The sequence below is a fragment of the Carex rostrata genome, chromosome 35, assembly GCF_964058835.1.
Source record: "Carex rostrata chromosome 35, lpCarRost1.2, whole genome shotgun sequence".
Lineage (NCBI taxonomy): Eukaryota > Viridiplantae > Streptophyta > Magnoliopsida > Poales > Cyperaceae > Carex > Carex rostrata.
In genome coordinates this window covers 2922784-2941658 of record NC_135952.1, presented here as the reverse complement: position 1 = coordinate 2941658, position 18875 = coordinate 2922784, and the positions used below count along the sequence as shown (strand labels likewise).

The window sequence follows — 18875 nt, the reverse complement described above, 5'->3', positions numbered from 1 at the left end:
CAAGTCCAGATTTATTTTGGGTGAACTACAAACAAGGTAAAAACAAAAATAAGTGCATAAATTCCAAATTCTCAAGAACAGAAGTGGGATCGGCACGGCTGAATTTCTAGCTTGAAAGAAATGGAGTCAGCACTGCTAATTTATTTTTGTTCTTGTAATGTCGCTGAATGTCTCATTTAGTTATACGGATACCAATTTTTATTATTTCATGTTGTTCAACAACTCAAATCATCTATTAAAGCCCTCTGCATCCCACAATTACATTCACACCAACAAAATAGTACGAAAATGAGGAAAATGCAAAACACACCCACAGCATATTATATATTATATGACATCAATACAACTGAGTCATATATGAAAGCTCCCCCAAGTTATCATGGAAAAGGATCTCGCTGAACAATATCAATTTCACCAATGATCTTAACATGGGCAAGCAACTTGTTGATTAGCTGATCAACAAACCCATTATCATTTTTAAATCCTACAATTCTAACAGTCTTAAGGAACTCCCGCTGGACAAATGCATCTCTCGGCCCCTCCTGAGTTGTCTCCTCATCTAAAAATTCCGGAACCCATCCCTTCAGCAGTAACAAAACAAGTTATATATGTTTCATTATCATATATCATTCTACAAGGGCTTAATTGAGGGGGCTAATACAAATAGCTACTAGTATTACACGGTCCTTACTATATTGTTATCTTAATTCCTATTCTAATTCATTTATAGTATATCTATTAACAATAAAAATTATGCGACCCATGCCTTCGTAGTAACAAAACAAGATTTAAATGTTTCATTGATCATATATTACTTAATTGAGGGAGCTAATATGAGTAGCACCAAGTATTACACGGCCTTTACTATATTGTTAACTTAATTCCTAATCTAGTTCATTTATAGTATATCTATCGTCAATAAATACTCAGAAGCTTTTCATTTTTTTCATTCAATAAATTTGGATTTTTTCTAACATTTCATTAATTGACTTTGATTTTGTCTGCATCCCTTAATTGAGGCATGGAAATATAGCAAGTACAGGTAGCATTAACAAGAGAGAGAGAGAGCAGGAGAGAGATTACATGGATGTTGGTAAAGGTGAGCTCCTCTAGTTTAGGTGAATGATGGAGGAAATATGGTGGAAGATCAAAGACATAGAAACACCAACACACAAGTTTTAGGCGCTTTAAGTTGTTGAAGACTGGGTAGCTAGAAAAATCCTTCTTCTGTACCTATTTTCAATACAAAGTAAAATTAAAACTATGTTCTAGAGAAAAAACAAAAAGGAAACTCACAAAGCTAATTACAAATGAGAACTTTGGATGCTTATTATAGTCATAGGATGTGTTTACTCTAAGAACCACAAACAAATATCATGTACACTTAAGATTCTGAATTGTATTCGAATTACAGTTGAAAACAAAAATCAATTAAAAATGATACTACTTTAATTTTGTTGTAGCATATGAAAAGCCCTTGTAGGCTTATATTAAATGAAGTCACGATAGTTAGTTTAATAAATGTCCTAATATACAATTAGGCTATGTACCAGGCTTTGGTAGACATTGGAGTTCATATATATAACAACAGCATGGTTTTGTTAATTCTGAAGTACCTTAATAAGGCCAACAAAAAGTATATGCAAAGTAAAATCATTGCAGAGTTTTGGTTCAAATATTTTGCAAAGAGAAAGTACCTTTCTGTTGGAGCAATAAAAATCAAGCTGTAAACTTTCGACATTTGAAAGGTTGTGGATTAGCTTGTGTCCCATAGTAATATATTTATCCTGATCATACCAACCAGGAAGAAAGATGGAGGCATGAACTAGCGATGGCATATTTAACGACATAATTTCTCCCATATCCATGAATGACACAGCAATATCCAAATATAGGAGATTAGGTGTAGAAATATGTAATTTCATTATGTCATGTGATGCTGCAAGTTCCAACTTCTTCAAACTGTCAGAACATATTTTAATGATGTCTCCAAGATAACAATTTTCTAGCACTATTTCTTCAAGCACAGGACACCCCAACAAAAGCTTCTTGAAAGAGTCATTGCTCATTGTAACACCATCAAGGTTAAGGGTTTTTAGGCAAGGAAGATTTACTGAGTTGGGTTCTACATAATTATTGATTATGTTAGAGACACACAGCTGGAGATATTTTAGGGATGCACAAGTGAAAATGAGATCGGTGTTCAAAAATTCAAAAGTACACAGTTTGACTGAGCACTCCCGAGGCTCCAACTTCATTGCATCACCAATACAATCGGCAATAGCTTGAGTGCAAGGCCAGTCAACCTTAGAATCTAACCAAAGTTGAAATCTGTTAACACAGGATGTCTCTCGTTTCTCCAATGCACTTTTCACAAGTAGTTCGAATTTGGTCAAAAGTTTTTCTACATCAATGTAAAAAATCGGGAACCCAAACTCTTCAATGTCAAATTTGAGATCCGGTACAGATGCCCATGTTTTTAACCATCTATTGGATAAGATGCATGTCTGCACAGCCTCTTTTGTAGTAAGAAAAGATAGGATATGTGTGCGAACATCATCAGGCAAGCTACTAATCCCATCAATGCCGTCATTCTCCTCATTACCATGTCTATTAATATTCGTCATATTTCACCTTCACAAATGCATAAAACATGGAACTTTAATGAGTTGCACAGAGTTAATCGTTTCTCAAGTTTCAAAGAATTAAGATGAACATATCTTAATTAAAAAATAGAAGCTACAAATCTCAAGTGTTACAAGTACAACAGTGATCCAGCTTTCCAAAGAAACAACCACAATCATAGTTACGATTTAAGAAAATATCCGAAATAAGAAAAAAAAAGAGTATTTATGATATAAGTTTGTTCTATTAGTTGTTTGTAGCTGTTTTTCCTCTATTAGTTGCTTTTCACACCAACTATACAGTAAACAATTTGTGCTCCATTAGACTGCAGATATTTCCTTTTGAGTGCTAAGTTGCAGGATTCCAATAATACCAGTACAAAATTGATTAGAAATTATCTGTCCAGACTAAGCAAAATAAATTTAATGCCTTGACACTTTTTAGCGCTGATTTGAAACACAATTTATGCTCAGTTATAGGGTTTCAGTCAAACCCCAATATATCAATCCAATTAACATAACAGTACTACCCAGTAACATCAGTTGATAATGTATGAATAGCTTTACTGTGCATATGCATTATGCAATTTACAAATTCATGTTTCTAAAAATTATACAATTTTGACAATGCCCCAGATCTCGGATAGCATCAGGAATAATTTCATAAAATACACATACTATCAACCAGTCAAACCAACAAAGACAGAAAAAGAAAAAAAAATACCAAGGCCAATTAAATCAAGATAATTGGGAATAACCTCCAGAGTCAGCAAAAAAACCAAGCATGCAAGCACGCATTCAAGTTTGAAGTCAGCCATTAATGGCTAGTTTACACAAAATCAAAGAAAACTTAGAAAGAGAAAAAGGACTTATACCAGTATCAAGAGAATCGAGCAAAGGAGGATCTTGATCACCTTTCCCTCAGCAATGCCTCGGTCCGGCGACTGCACCATTCACCATTCAATTTAGTTTTGCTTTTGCGACAAAAAAAAAAAAAAGTTAAAGAGAAATTGAGAGAGAGGGTTTACCTCAAGAGGAAGGTGAGCAGTGAGAGGGAGGGAGACAAGACAAGGTTAAGGGTTTAGTTAGGGTTTAGAGTTAGAGAGAGAGGCGACCGACAGGCGGCGTAGAGTTGCTTAACGGGCCGTCTAAATATGGTCCAAATTAAGCCCGTTTGTTCACCAGCTTTTTTATTAGCAAGCCTGCTTTCGAATAATGCTTTCAATTTATTTTGCGTGTACAAGAATATCTTAAGACAGAGTAAGAAAAAATTTAACTAGTTTCTATGAATAATCTTAAGACAGTGTTACATTTGCTTCCCCATTTTAAAATATTGTTCGGTCCATTAATTGATACCACGTATATGCATTTTGGGCTTCCATAATAGTGGGCATTTTGTGGGATTTTTTATTTTTATTTTTTTAGTAAATAAAAAAATTGATTCTTCAAGAAAGCGTTGCTATTTTCCTTTATTCAAATTTAACAAATACCGAATCAATTTTTCTGTACACCCGTATAATAACGAATGAATTATTCAGGTTCGGTTCAGTGAAATAAAAAGTTGGTGATTCGAGAATAATTCGGAATTATACATTGAGTTCAAACCGAAGATCTCAGTTAAAAAAAAAAAAGTTTGCGAATTATTTGTGAATAATTTATAAATTTTGGAAAAAAGTTCATAATTTTATAAATTATTTGCTTATCACACTAATGGCTGCATAGTTTGTATGCTCCCACTCTATACCGAATCAAATTTTCGGTACACATAAGAATGACCCAAAATTTATTTAATTCAATATATAATAAACGTTAGGAAAAATAACTCAAAATTTATTTAATTCATTCGGTACATCTCTTTTCGAATCTCCTGTGTTCGATATGCTTTAAAAATGTCACAGGTGTATGTACTCAATAAAATTTTTGCTACTTGTTAAATTTGGAAGGAAAAAACAGCATCCCTTTCATTAAAAAGATGACTTTTATTTGCTAAAAAAAATCCATTCTGTGCCTAACAAGACAAACCAAAATAGGAGAAGAATAAAACAACAATTAGGAACAAAATAGGGCATAACAATAAAAAAAAATCATAATAATAAGAGGAGGGATCAAGTTACAACATTTTTTGAGTTACAACAAGTTACAACAAGCATTATTTACATTTTCAAAGTCCAAATCGTCGATCCAAACCGTTAGATGTGATCTCTACAATAAAATGTGCTTGGAGACCAAATTTTACATTTTTTGGAATTTTTTTAATATTTATTAAGATGGGTACAAAATTCAATGGTATGAATTTGACTAGTTTTTGTACCCACCTTAATAAATAGTAAACAAATTCCAAAAAATGTAAAATTTGGTCTCCAAGCAAATTTTATTGTAGAGATCACATCTAACGGTTTGGATCGACGATTTGGACTTTGAAAATGTAAATAATGCTTGTTGTAACTCAAAAAATGTTGTAACTTAAAATATTCTTGTTTATTTAGGACTAGGAGGATAAAACACGTCCTCTCTGTGATCCGCTGTGGCAGACGGAAATGCATACCATTGCAATTACAACTTTTGCATTAATGTTCAAACTTGCTACACAGATATATGCATGACTTGCGCTATAGAGACGAAAATACATACCTCTTGTGCGGTTGTGCCAGAATACTCCGAAGTTTTTATAAATATCCAAATTAATTAATAAATTACCAAATTTACCCCGCTTTTTGAAAAATCTCGAAAAATATTCAAACCGGTTATTGGATAACCGGAATTAGCTCTTCTTTCCAGATTTCGGTTGACCGGAATTGTGAAATAAAACTGGTTAACCACTAACCGAAAATACTAACCGGTTAACCACTATTTTACAATTTTCTAAACCTTTTTGGAACTTTCTAAACTAATATAAACCATTTCGAAATTATCAAAATTATTTTGATAATAATCTATACCGTTTTGAAATTTTCTAAACTATTCTAAATTATTGAACTAATAATCTCAATCTAACCAATATTATAAATTCTAAACAATCTAAACAATATTTCAAATATCACTTCGCAGTACAAAGGCATGCATTAGCATATCAGACATGTATTTTTGTTATTCACGGTTCTAAAAAAATATTTTTGTTATTTCCAAATAATATTCCAAATAACTATTATAATAATTTTTCAAATAAATATTTCAAATAATTTTCCAAACAATCTAAATAACATTTCAAATAATTCCAAAGGTTTAAATAGCGTTTATCGCGTCATAGCGTGCCGGCTGAAAAAACAGCGCTATTCTCAAATAGCGCCGCTATAGCGCGGAATAGCGCGCTATAGCGTCGATAGCGCCATAGTTTTTATGGTCCGAAAATGCTATAGTGTGCTATTTAGAACCCTGAATAATTTTAAACAATCTAATCAATATTCTAAAATATTCTAATTTGGATATTTATAAAAATTTCGGACAATTTTAATACTAAATAAAAAAAAAAACCTGATGCCTGGCTCTCTTCCTCTGCCTTGCTTCTGCCTCTCTTCCGCGTAGCATACACAATAGCCCCTATATAAAAAAAAAAATCACCCACGCCACACGTCCACACCCCAGCTTGCGCACCCATGTCCCCCATCTTTCCGGTTATCCATTAACCGGTTCCTAAGTCCGGTTATCCAGTAACCGGGTTCTATATCTGGTTATTCACTAACCGGTTCCTTTCCATCCTTCAGGTTACCCGTTAACCATGCAGATTTAATTTGTCCGGGAACTGAACCACCGGAAAGAATGCCTATTTCCGGTTATTGGAGCACCGAATTAATTATTTTCGAAATTCATTACAAAAAAGGTTAGAATCCGTAATTTATTATTAATTTAGGGTATTTATAAAAATTTCGGCAGAATACTCCCCAACATTTGTTTATTAATGGAATGTTCCCCACGGGCTTTTATCAAACAAAAAAAAGAAAAGAAAAAAGAATTCCTGCATTTATCTGAATTTAAACTGCATGTTATTTATTAATCATTAATTTGGACCATTAATTAAATTTAAACTGCTATTCTTGTAGCTAAGTACGTTTCCATGACATATTTTTGGCTCACCTGATAAAAAAAAAAAAGGGAAAAATATAAAGTAAAAGAAAATCAAGAACATGGCTCTCTTACATTTACGAACATACAATGTCACTTTACCGTAGAATGAAAATAGATTTGATAATTCAACCAATGATGACATATTGGCCTCAGCTTCATTATATCTTCATTATAGTAATTAGAATTTGACAGACAAAACCCAAGATAAAATTGGTTTCGATGCCTTTTCTTTTGTAACATATCATAATTATTACTGAGTCTTTGTGTATATTTGATTTATTTTATTACCTTTTCAATTTCTCTCGCAAAACAATTAACAAGACTTAATATTTTTTTAGACATAGAAAAAACGAGTCCTATATTTCTTTTACGTATAATTCATAAAACAAGTATTAATGAAAAAAAACTACTAGAAAATACCAAAAAACAAGTATCATGCTGACGTCACAAGTATCCTCTCCAATATGGTAAAAGATTCCCTTCACTTTACGGTTTGAGATTAACTCCCAGCCGTTTTGAGATTCGGGCTAGCACAGGGGACACTATTATCGGGCTTTGAGATTCGTGCCAAGTTAAAAAGAACGGTCCAGATCCAATAATTGTAAAAAGCAGCACCACACTAATTTTATGAAAATTAATCTTTAGTTGTTACTCTAGCTGGTGATTTGGGTTTATACATACTAATTTTATGAGAGAACATACTAAAAGAAAATACGGATAAGCTTGAAATTTTCTCTTATATGCTAAAAACAAATGCGGACAATAATTATGAATTTTTCTTAGTATAGGGAGTTGTTTCTTGTTTGAAAAGATTCTAAAACAAATACTTGCTAATTAAAGAAGCAAAATAAATTGAAATAAGGAAAAAAGATGAGAGTAAAGTTGTCTATTAATTAGATATTTTGAATTGTGTTGTGTTGTGTTGATAACAAAATTTTAGTGTCAATATATATCAGCACCCATTGTTGTATGCTCTTTTGTTAATCAGGAAATGAGTATCTGACATTGGTGCATCCAGCTCTGAGTCATAGCCAACTAGTTTTAGAATCTCTGCTAATTGTATGTCAACTACGCTAATTTCCATCTCTGGAACAATATTGGAGGATGCAACTTCTTGGGTATCTTAATTTTGATACAATATATGTTACCTGATTTTGCAACTGTAGTTTTTTTTTTCTTTTTCTTTTGTAAACTTTTGACAGTTGAATTTGGGTAGATTTGTTTTCTTAATGTTCTTAATCGCAAGTTACTCAGACGCTCAGTAGAATGCCGTATTGTTCGGCCTTGTTGGCTGTCCAAATCATTATACTAAGTAGCCATATTTGGTTTGTCCAAATCGCATGTTTGGTTGTCGATTCGGAACGGGCTTAGTTTTGAATAACACTGAACGGCTGAACATGAGCATAAAAAAATTCATTTCAATCGGGCTGATCATTAACATAATTTGATAATTTCAATTCCGAACTGGGCCGAGTATGAACAGAGGGGCCGTTCATTAGCAGGCCTAAGATTCACCATATATAAAAGGGAAAATTGCCGGTGTACCCATCCAAACTTTCAAAATAGCCAATTTTCCCATTAATACAACATAATATCCAATATCCCCATACAAACTTAAAGTTTCTTTCCTCTATCCCCATTCATTTATTTTATCTTTCATTTGATTATTTTAAAAATTATATTGACCACAATACCCTCCCCTTATCTTCTCCTTTTCTTTCACGGAATGCTTGTCAGCTTCTTAATTACTTGAGATTATTTGTCACAAATTTTTTTTCCTGTTGACTGAAAACCAGTAGGCTATTCATTAAATTGCTGAAATACAAAGAACATTACAAATAATTTAAACAGTAAGCAAAACTAACTACTCTAAAGCCATCCAGCGTGAACAACTGGACATCAACCAGCAATAGATATCTAAAATCAAAGCATGAATAGAAAAATTCAAACTACCCTATTACAATCAAACAACGATCAATAGTCAATTTGTTTGGGAGTGATTGTTTGCTCCCCGTGCGGACTAGCCTCTTCCGTTATTCTACCTGTATCTAAAATAAACCATTATTGTAAAAATAAAATCATAATTTCAGTCCAAAACGTGTTCTTTATTTTACACAAGAAAAAATGTGTTGCAGAAAAGATTGCATTAGTTCCCCAAAAAACACAGAAATTTCTGTAATGCACACTTGTTTCTAGCAACAAGGATGTTACATTAGCAAACCTTACACATAAATCACATCAAACTTATAAAAATAATTACTGAAAGACAATATTATAGAAGTTCAGTGGCATCAACCCAAGCTGCATTGCAGAAGCCTCAACAGTTTACATAATAATCCAACAAAAGAGGGGGAAAAATAGAAAACCACCTCATCATAGTAATTGCCCTGTAAGGTACAGATACCACCACATCCCCAAAAATACCAAGTTTCCAAAATCCAACTTGATAGCTAAACTGTGGTACTCAAATAGCCCTCTGCATCCCAAAATTACATCCACACCAACAAAATTGTACGAAAATAAGGAAAATGCAAAACACACACACAACATATATATTACATATTTATATGACATTAATACAACTGAGTCATATATGAAAGCTCCCCCAAGTTATCATCGACAAGGATAAACAATATCAATTTCACCAATGATCTTAACATGGACAAGCAACTTGTTAATCAGCTGATCAACAAATCCATTTTTATTTTTAAATCCTACAGTTCTAACCGTCTTAAGGAACTCCCGCTGGGCTAATGCATCTTCTGGCCCCTCCTTAGTTATCTCCTCATCTAAACATTCTGAGACAGATCCCTTCAGTAGTAACAAAACAAGTTATGTTTTATTGATCATATATCCTTCTACAAGGGCATAATTGAGGGGACTAATACGAATAGCTACTAGTATTACACAGCCTTTACTATATTATTAACTTAATTCCTAATCTAGCTCATTTATAGTATATCTATTGACAATAAATACTCGAAGCTTTTCATTCAATAAATTTGGATATTTCTAATATTTCAGTAATTGACTTTGATTTTGTCTGCATCCCTTAATTGAGGCATGGAAATATAGTAAATAACGGTAGCATTAACAAGAGAGAGAAAGAGAGAGAGTGTGTGATTACCTGGGCATTGGTTAAGATGAGCTCTTGTAGTTCAGGTGAGTGATGGAGGAAATAAAGTGGAAGATCAAAGACGAGGAAATATGGATTGAAGAAACTCCAAGTCATCACAAGTTCTAGGCGCTTTAAGTTGTTGAAAACTGGGTAGCTAGAAAAATCCTTCTTCTGTACCTATTTTCAATACAAAGTAAAATTCAAATATGTTCTAGAGAAAAAAACAAAAATGAAACTCACAAAGCTAATTACAAATGACAACTTTCGATGCTTATTATAGTCATAGGAGGTGTTTACTCTAAGACCCACAAACAAATATCATGTACACTTAAGATTCTGAATTGTATTCGAATTACACTTGAAAACAAAAATCAATTTAAAATGATGCTACTTTTATTTTGTTGTAGCATGTGAAAAGCCCTCGTAGCTTATATTAAATGAAGTCACGATAGTTAGTTTAATAAATGTCCTAATAAACAATTAGGCTATGTACCATGCTTGGGTAGACATTGGAATTCATATATATAACAACAACATGGTTTTGTTAATTCTGACTTAATAAGGCCAACAAAGAGTATATGCAAAGTAAAATCATTGCAGATTTTTGCTTAAAATATTTTGCAAAGAGAAAGTACCTTTCTATTGGGGAAACACAATTCAAGCTGTAAACTTTCAACATTTGAAAGGCTGTGCATTAGCTTGGGTCCCATAGTAATATATTTATCCTGATCATACCAACCAATAATAACGATGGAGGCATCAACTAGCGATGGCGTATTTAGCGACATAATTTCTCTCATACCCACGAGACCAATATTCAAATATAGGAGATTAGGTGCAGAAATATGTAACATTATGTCATGTAGACTATAAAGTTCCAACTTCTTCAAAGTGTTGGAACATATCTCAATGGTATCCATTTCACAATTTTGTAGCACTAATTCTTCAAGCACAGGACACCCCAACAAAAGCTTCTTGAAAGAGTCATCACTCATTGAAACACCATAAAGTTCAAGGGTTTTAAGGCAAGGAAGGTTTACTAAGTTGGGTTCAATGGCTACAAAACGATATACTTCTGTAGACAGATACAGCCAAAGATCTATTAGTGATGCACAAGTGAAAATGAGATCAGTGTTTAAATTCAAATTTTGACATGAACACATTTCGACGAAGCACTCTCGAGGCCCCAACTTCATCACATCACCAATACAATTAGCAACAGCTTGAGTGCAAGGCCAATGAATCTCATAATCTAACCGAAGTTGAAATTTGTTAACAGCGGATGTCTCTCGTTTCTCCAACACACTTTTCACAAGTAGTTCAAATTTTTCAATCATCTCTTCTCTTGTATACAAAAACTTTGGCAAGTTAAACTCCATAATGTCAAATTTGAGATCCGGTACAAAAGCCCATGTGTTTATCCATCTTTTGGACAAGATGCATGTCTGCACGGCCTCTCTTGTACTAAGAAAAGATAGGATATGCGTGAGAACATCATCAGGCAAGCTACTGATCCTATCAGTGCCGTCAGTCTTTTCGCTATCACACCAATTGGTATTCATCATCTTTCACCTTCACAAAGCAACAATTTAATGAGCCACAGAGAGTAAATCGCTTCTCAAATTTCAAGAATTAAGTTGAATATCTTAATTAAAAAAAGAAGCTACAGGAGTCAACTCTCAAGTGTTCCAAGTAAAACAGTTATCCAGGTTCCCACCTTTCTCAACCACAATCATAGTTACGATGGAAGAAAAAATATCCCAAATAAGAAAATAAAAAAAAAAGTATTTATCATATAATTGTGTTTTTTTTTTTTTTTTTACCCAAAATCAAACAATACTTATAAGAGAAAAAATGACTTAGACCAGTATGAAGGGAATCGAGCAAAGGAAAGGGTTTCGATCTAGCACCTCTCCCTCAACCCTTCCTCTTTTCTTAAACTGCACCATTAACCGTTTAATTTAGTTTTGCTATTGCAACAAAAAGTTTAAGAAAAATGAAGATATAGAATTTACCTAGAGAAGCCAGCGCGACAAAGAGAGAAGCGGAAAGAGGGAGGGAGAGAGACACCACCGACAGAGTAGAGTTGAGAGACGGCGAAGATGACGGAGATGAATCGGTCGGATTCTCAATTGACAATTAATATAGTTCCACCTGCTAAATGGGCCGTGAAAATATAGCCCAAACTCGGCCCATTTAACAATTAAAAGGGTTACTATCATATATCAGTTGAAATAATATATGCATGTATTTGCATCTCATCATATGACATGGAAGGTAAAGGTAATGCGAAACTGTTACTTATTTTTAATTAAATTTCTATGTAGCCACATCACACCATCTGCTCTTGACTGTAATTAATTATTTTTTTACGCTTACATGGTCTTATTTTTATGCCTTTGTTAGCAATGCTCATATCACTACACCATTTTCTTTTTTAAAATATAACGGTTATATTACTTGTGCAATAAAAATGCCTATCGGACTTTTATAATTATCCTCACAAATGAATACTATCACCTTGACCAAACATCATATTTATTAGAAATATGAGGATTGATATCAATGATTACTAGCTTGCCAATTAAGTTTCTTAGATGCTTCCATAGTTCCAAAATTCTACAATGAGAAAGGAAATTGATGAAGAATAAAAATGAATAAATCTGAGTACTGTTCAAAATAGCTTTTAAGTACCTCAATTTTAAGGTTTCAATGTTGTTCAAAATAGCAAATTTATTGTTCAAGACAAATTTAATCCGGAGAGCAGCTTTAATCTGCATTTTTTTTTATATATCAAAAGACCCGTAGGCCAGTTACAAACATGTCTCTTTTTTTTTTGGAAACCGGATAGTAGCTATCAGGTTAAAAATACAACCTAGTACCGATACTGTACCTCCCAACGTACCAGTACCCATATCGCCCTCAAAATTAAAACTGCCAACAAAACAAAAATTTCAAAAAAACATCCCTAAACAGACCTAATATTATATCTACCATACTTCATCTTGTATTGCTCTTCTGGCCCACTCCATCTACCGTCAGCTCCAAAGAGAAAAATGCAGAAATTGCAAAATCCCCCCTAGAAACATCTAAAATCACATCAAGCATATTTCAACCAAAATTTGTAGATATAAACAGAGAAATTTCCGGAGAGGAATTTGAAATCAGAATTAACCTCTGCCCGCCCCATTACAAACCTTTCCAGTGCCAGCTAGCTTATGTTTTGAAACAGGGAAATGTATGACCTAAAAGATCCCAACCATTTGCTCTCCCTTATCGTCAGCCAAATCATTCTGATTTCTTTGCACATGAATACACACATATGACATATTTTCCTGTAACATCCTCCAAATTTCCAGAATATATATTTTCCTGTAACATTCCTGTTGTTACATGGGTCGCAATTAAATCTGCGTTCTCTTAAAAAACAGTATAAATTAATTGCAATTTCTTGTTATTTCTCTTTAAAAAACAATGCATATCTAAACTCGGTCCCGTTGTAATTTTTTTTACGTCTGTCAATTATGTTTATTGTTTTTATAAGATATAACAAAAAAGAAAAAAAATAATACGGTTCCAAAATAGGCAGGAAATTAGCATACGTCCAAGAACTACAAACCAATTAACTTGATTGCTTGATTGAATTGATCGGCCGGTACTGTTTTTATTTTTTATTTATTTTTATTAATTTCAAGTGTTTTATCGCATATCCCATTGCACTTCGGTGGTAAGCTCAAATTCGCGTCCGATGCATATCGAATTTATTTTTGGGTCTAATAAGTTCTAATTAAAACTGTCTGATCTATTCTCAGATTTTTGTATGCATGAAATTAAATTGAAACAGACGTACTGTACGAATTTTAAAGCAGATTGTAAGCATTTTAAAGTAGATCAAATAATATTTGAGCCCATCGAATTAAAGTAGATAGGGTCATAGTGACAAACGAATTATTTGAGTTCGGTTTAGCGAAGTCAAAAATTTGTGATTTGGAAATAATTTGAATATAATTTGGGAATGATTCAAAATTATCCGGATCAGAGATCTCACTCTGCAAGAGAGCAAAAAAATAAATAAATAAAATGTTCTAGAAAAGACTAGAAAAATTCAGAAAAAATAGTAAAATTAGCGAATTATTCAGGTTTAATTCGGTCAAAGTTCGGTTAACCGAATAATTAGGAGTTTGATTCGGCATCACAAAAAAAACAAAAACAAATTATTCGGGTATAATTCGCGAATTTATGACAATGGTAGGCATGAATCCGCATCGTCTATATAAACTCAAAAGAGCATCTTTTGAGTTAATACATATCTGCCGTCCGATTGTAAACGGAGCCCATCCGGCCCCGCCTAAAACATAGGGGTCTTTAATATTAGTGCGGATTTAATTCACACAAATCTTAAAACTAATCGAACAGTCCAGATGCATTATTCCTTTTTGAGTTAACGCGTAAGATACGAATTCGGTAGGCATCGGAGATAAATCCTAAGTGGGCCCACCATGTACATGTATATATCTTCTACGTGCAGAAAAGGTTAAGTACTAGAAGGTCTTCTATGTACATGTATATATATATCGATCTTCTACGTGCAGAAAAGGTTAAGGACTAGAAGGTCTTCTATGTACATGTATATATATATCGATCTTCTACGTGCAGAAAAGGTTAAGGACTAGAAGGTCTTCTATGTACATGTATATATATATCGATCTTCTACGTGCAGAAAAGGTTAAGGACCAGATGGTCTAATCCACAAAAGATACAATCTCAGCCTCTACCCTGCTACCCATGACTTGTATCTCCAACACTCACTCAGTCTTAACGACCTTATCTCTTCTCTGAAAGAGACATGCCAAGAATTACTCGATCGGCCTTATCTCCATTCAAGGTACGTGGTACCTAGCTAGGTGCATGTACCAAATTAATATAGGATCAGAAGTTTTAACCGTTCTTAATGAAATTAACTGTTTCATATTATTGATCTCAGCATGTATGTGATTCCTACTCAACAAAATATTAAGTATATATATTTTGTAAATGAAACAAATTAAAAACATTATTCTCTTGCATTTGGATCACAGTACTGTTTTGAGGTAGAATTAATTTTTTTTTTTTTAATAAAGTGGCATATATGTACACTACAAAGAGAATATTTCTTTTTTAAAAAACGCACTTCCATCCTGATGCATGTGGCGTCAACTGATACACTGTAGATATATAAATTTCCTGTAAATTCATTATGAGTTTCCGTTTATCTTATAAAAACAATATCAAATTTATGTGCTTCGCAAATGTACAGTTGGTAATATATCCAAAGACTTTACATTTTTGGAAATTATTCAAAACAGGCCTAGCATTTCTATTATCGTATATAAGGCCCGGCCCAATATATATTTCTGAAAAATGTTTTAATGTGGGATGGAGATTGAAGAAAAACTGGAATCATTGGCACCGGCCCAATATAAGACAAAAATAAAAACAAATATTGCACTGGAAACGAGCACTTGGTATATTCTTCTAATTTCCCATAATATAGGAGAGGAATTATATTTGAGACCTTTTTTTTCTTATTTTTGACATGGCCATGACCATGGGAGGACAATATAGAGAAGAAGAGGAGGCAGGAGAAGAAGAAAGGGTATTTTATTCATTAATTATTTGGAGTGGTAAAATTAAAAATTGATGAAGTTTAGAGTGGCATTATTACAATTTCAAATTTCGGGATGGTATTTTTCAAATTTGAAGGTTTTGGAGTGGCAAATAACCAATTTTCCATTTATATTATGCCCATTTTTTAAATATCTAATAATAGAAGTTAATTAAGTACTAAATTAAAATCATAAAATGAAATTTATATTATTTTCACTAGGAACACATAGGTAGACAAATATTTCTATAGGGCACACTTGTTTCTGGCAACAAAGATATTACATTAGCAAATCTTGAATCACATCAACATATAACAATAATTACTGAAAGACAACTGAGAGGTGTACAATAACAGCTACAACATCATTTCTTTGTTTTTTTTTTCTCCTCATTATAGTGATTTCCAGATGTTTATGTTTCCTTCTTTATCTTTTCTAAAAGGGCAGCCCTGCTTAGGTTTTCATTTTTTTTTTTTTACTTTTCAACTTAGATTACTTGTTTTGTAATATGACTCATGTACCAAAGCAATTATCAATCAAATAGAGGCTTGACCTCTGTTTTCGTCAGCAAAAAAATAATTACTGAAATACAATATTATAGAAGTCCAGTGGCATCAACACAAGTTGTACTGCAGAAGCCTTAACAATTTACATAATAATCTAGCAAAAGAGGGGAAAAAGAAGAGGGAAAATCACCTCCATAGTAATTGCATGTCCTATAAAGTACTGGTACCACCATATCCCCAAAAGTACAAGTTTCCAAAATCCAACTTGATAACTAAAGCCTGGTACTCAAATCATCTATTAAAGCCCTCTGCATCCCACAATTACATCCACACCAACAAAATAGTACAAAAATGAGGAAAATGAAAAACACACCCACAACATATTAGATATTATATGACATTAATACAACTGAATCATAAATGAAAGCTCCCCCAAGTTAACATTGACAATGAGGACAAGGATCTGGCCGAACAATATCAATTTCACCAATGATCTTAACATGGACAAGCAACTTGTTAATCAGCTGATCAACAAATCCATTATCATTTCTAAATCCTACAATTCTAACTGTCTTAAGGAACTCCCGCTGGACTAATGCATTTTCTGACCCCTCCTGAGTTATCTCCTCATATAAATATTCCATACTGCAATACTTCAGTAGTTACAAAACAAAACAAGTCACATATGTTTCATTGGTCATAGATCATTTGATAAGGGCTTAATTGAGATGGTTAATATAAGCAACACCTGGTATTACACGGCCTTTACTATATTGTTAACTTCATGATAGAAGTCCATTTTTAGGAAATCTATTAACTGTAAATACTCAAAGCTTGTCACTTTTTTTATTCGATAAATTTGGAACTTTTTACCATCTCATTAGTTGATCACTTTATGGTTGCCACCCCCCTCAACTGAGGCATGGGAAAAAGAGCAAGTACTAGTAGCAACACTGAGAGAGAGAGAGAGAGAGAGATTACATGCTTGTATTTTAATGTCAGCTCCTGTAGTTTAGGTGAGTGATGGAGGAAATATGGTGCAAGATCAAAGTCATACAAACTCATATTCACAAGTTCCAGGTACTTTAAGTTGTTGAAGTCTGAGCAACTAGAAAAATCCTTCTTTTGTACCTATTTTAATACAAAGTAAAATTAAAACTAGGTTCCACAAAAAAAAGGACCACAAAAGCTAATTATAAATGAGAATTTGAATGCTTAATATAGCTATAGGATGTGTTTCCTCCAACAACAACAGTTTGAGATTCTGAATTGTGTATGAATTACATTTGAAACCAAAAATCATTGTGTATTTATGGCAGATAGTGTAACACTTCTTCAATTAATTATATTTTTAAGATATAAAAGTAATTACATTTTAATGTTTGAATTTAACAATTATCGATTAATTCTATTTTTAGGGTATAAAAGTAAATATAATTTAATATTTAAATTTTGAGGACAAAATTATTTTTCAAGAGGGGAAGGATGTAATACCACGTATTTTAAATACTAAACTAAAATAATGATATATTTAAGTTATCAAAATACAAGATCCGATTTTACATATTGTTTTGATAAGTCCAAAATACATATAATTATAATAATTACTGAAATTAAAACAATAACTTACAAATAACCACTTTGAGAAGGCGTCTTCTCATTACAGATAGCAACGCAACTGCTGCCATAATTAATTCCAATCTGTTTACTCTCTCTCTCTCTCCGCTTCTTCAGAACAATTCACAACGATTAGAATGGAGACCCTATTTAATTGCTCTTTCCTTCGTAGCACCCATAGGAGACTCAAGCCGCATCTCTTTCCTGCAAAATCAAATTCTGAAATTAAGGTATTCCAATTTTATATTAATATTATATTAAATTACTTATTGTTTATATTGACTTATGATCCGATTTCTGAAAATTATATGCTTATCCAATTAGTTAAACTATTTCTTGAATAAAAAGATTATTTGGTTATCAAATAGTTATTTGGTACTATTATATTATAAATTTATATTCATAAAATAACCCTCGGATTCAATCTCAAGAAATTTGAATTATTCCATGAAGATGAATTGTTCTATTTTTTTATTTTAAGAGATTATGTTTATTCATTATATAATTTCTGCATTATATTTGTATTATATTTATAGCATTTTCATTAACATGTCTTACACGTATTTGTATATACTTTTAGCACCTGTTTTGAAAATAATTATGAATTACACAAATTATTTTCAAAATAACTTATCTAGTGTCGTAATATACATGGATTATACAATTTTATGAACACTGTGAGGTTTATACATGTATCATTTGCAAAATTAGTAGAAATTTATATGTTCGGCAAGAATAATTATTTCAAAGGTTAGACTTTATTTGAATAATATATATTATATTATTTTATTAAACGGATAATTTTCACCGAAAAATATTGAAAATTTATTCACCGATAACCTTAGGGATTAATTCATTAATAACCTTAAAACTATTTTTATTACAAATAACTATTTTTGATTTACATCTACTATTCTATTTGATGAAAATTGTCACTGATAACACTAGAATTATTTTATTTATTTACAAAGAACTATAGTCTAAAACTTATAAATAATATATACTTTTTATCATGAGAATATAATTTCCATTATATGTATGATCTTAATCAACTTTTAAATATGTACAGACCTTCTGGTCAAACAATTCCATTAGATATACATTAATATATCATTTGAAATAAATTCCATTATATTCATATATGTACAGACGTTCGGATCAAAATCAATTTTAGTATATGTATAATCTTAGGGTAACATTATACTGCTTAATTATATCTAGTGATATATTCGGACCATATGTACTCCATAACTGTCGGTCTAGTAACGGACAAATTAAATGACAAATAAAATGTATAGATGTT

The 18875-nt window shown here is 32.3% G+C and overlaps 2 protein-coding genes across 2 annotated transcripts in view; both read right to left on the bottom strand.

Moving 5' to 3' along the window:
- Positions 1-297: 297 nt before the first annotated feature.
- LOC144549492 (uncharacterized) overlaps positions 298-18875 on the bottom strand; it is a 37532-nt gene continuing 18954 nt past the window's right edge. The window contains exons 2-3 of the mRNA XM_078298246.1: positions 16937-17086; positions 298-581 (exon numbers count right to left, since the gene is read on the bottom strand). Of these exons, the coding sequence (XP_078154372.1) occupies positions 378-581; positions 16937-17086 (354 nt within the window). The 3' untranslated portion in view covers positions 298-377. The remainder of the gene's footprint in view (positions 582-16936; positions 17087-18875) is intronic.
- LOC144549283 (F-box protein At4g22280-like) lies at positions 752-11379 on the bottom strand. The gene is made up of 3 exons (XM_078298003.1): positions 10440-11379; positions 1084-1233; positions 752-766 (listed from the first exon to the last, which is right to left on the bottom strand). Exons 1-3 carry the CDS (start codon positions 11367-11369, stop codon positions 752-754), a joined length of 1095 nt encoding a protein of 364 aa, XP_078154129.1. The 5' UTR covers positions 11370-11379.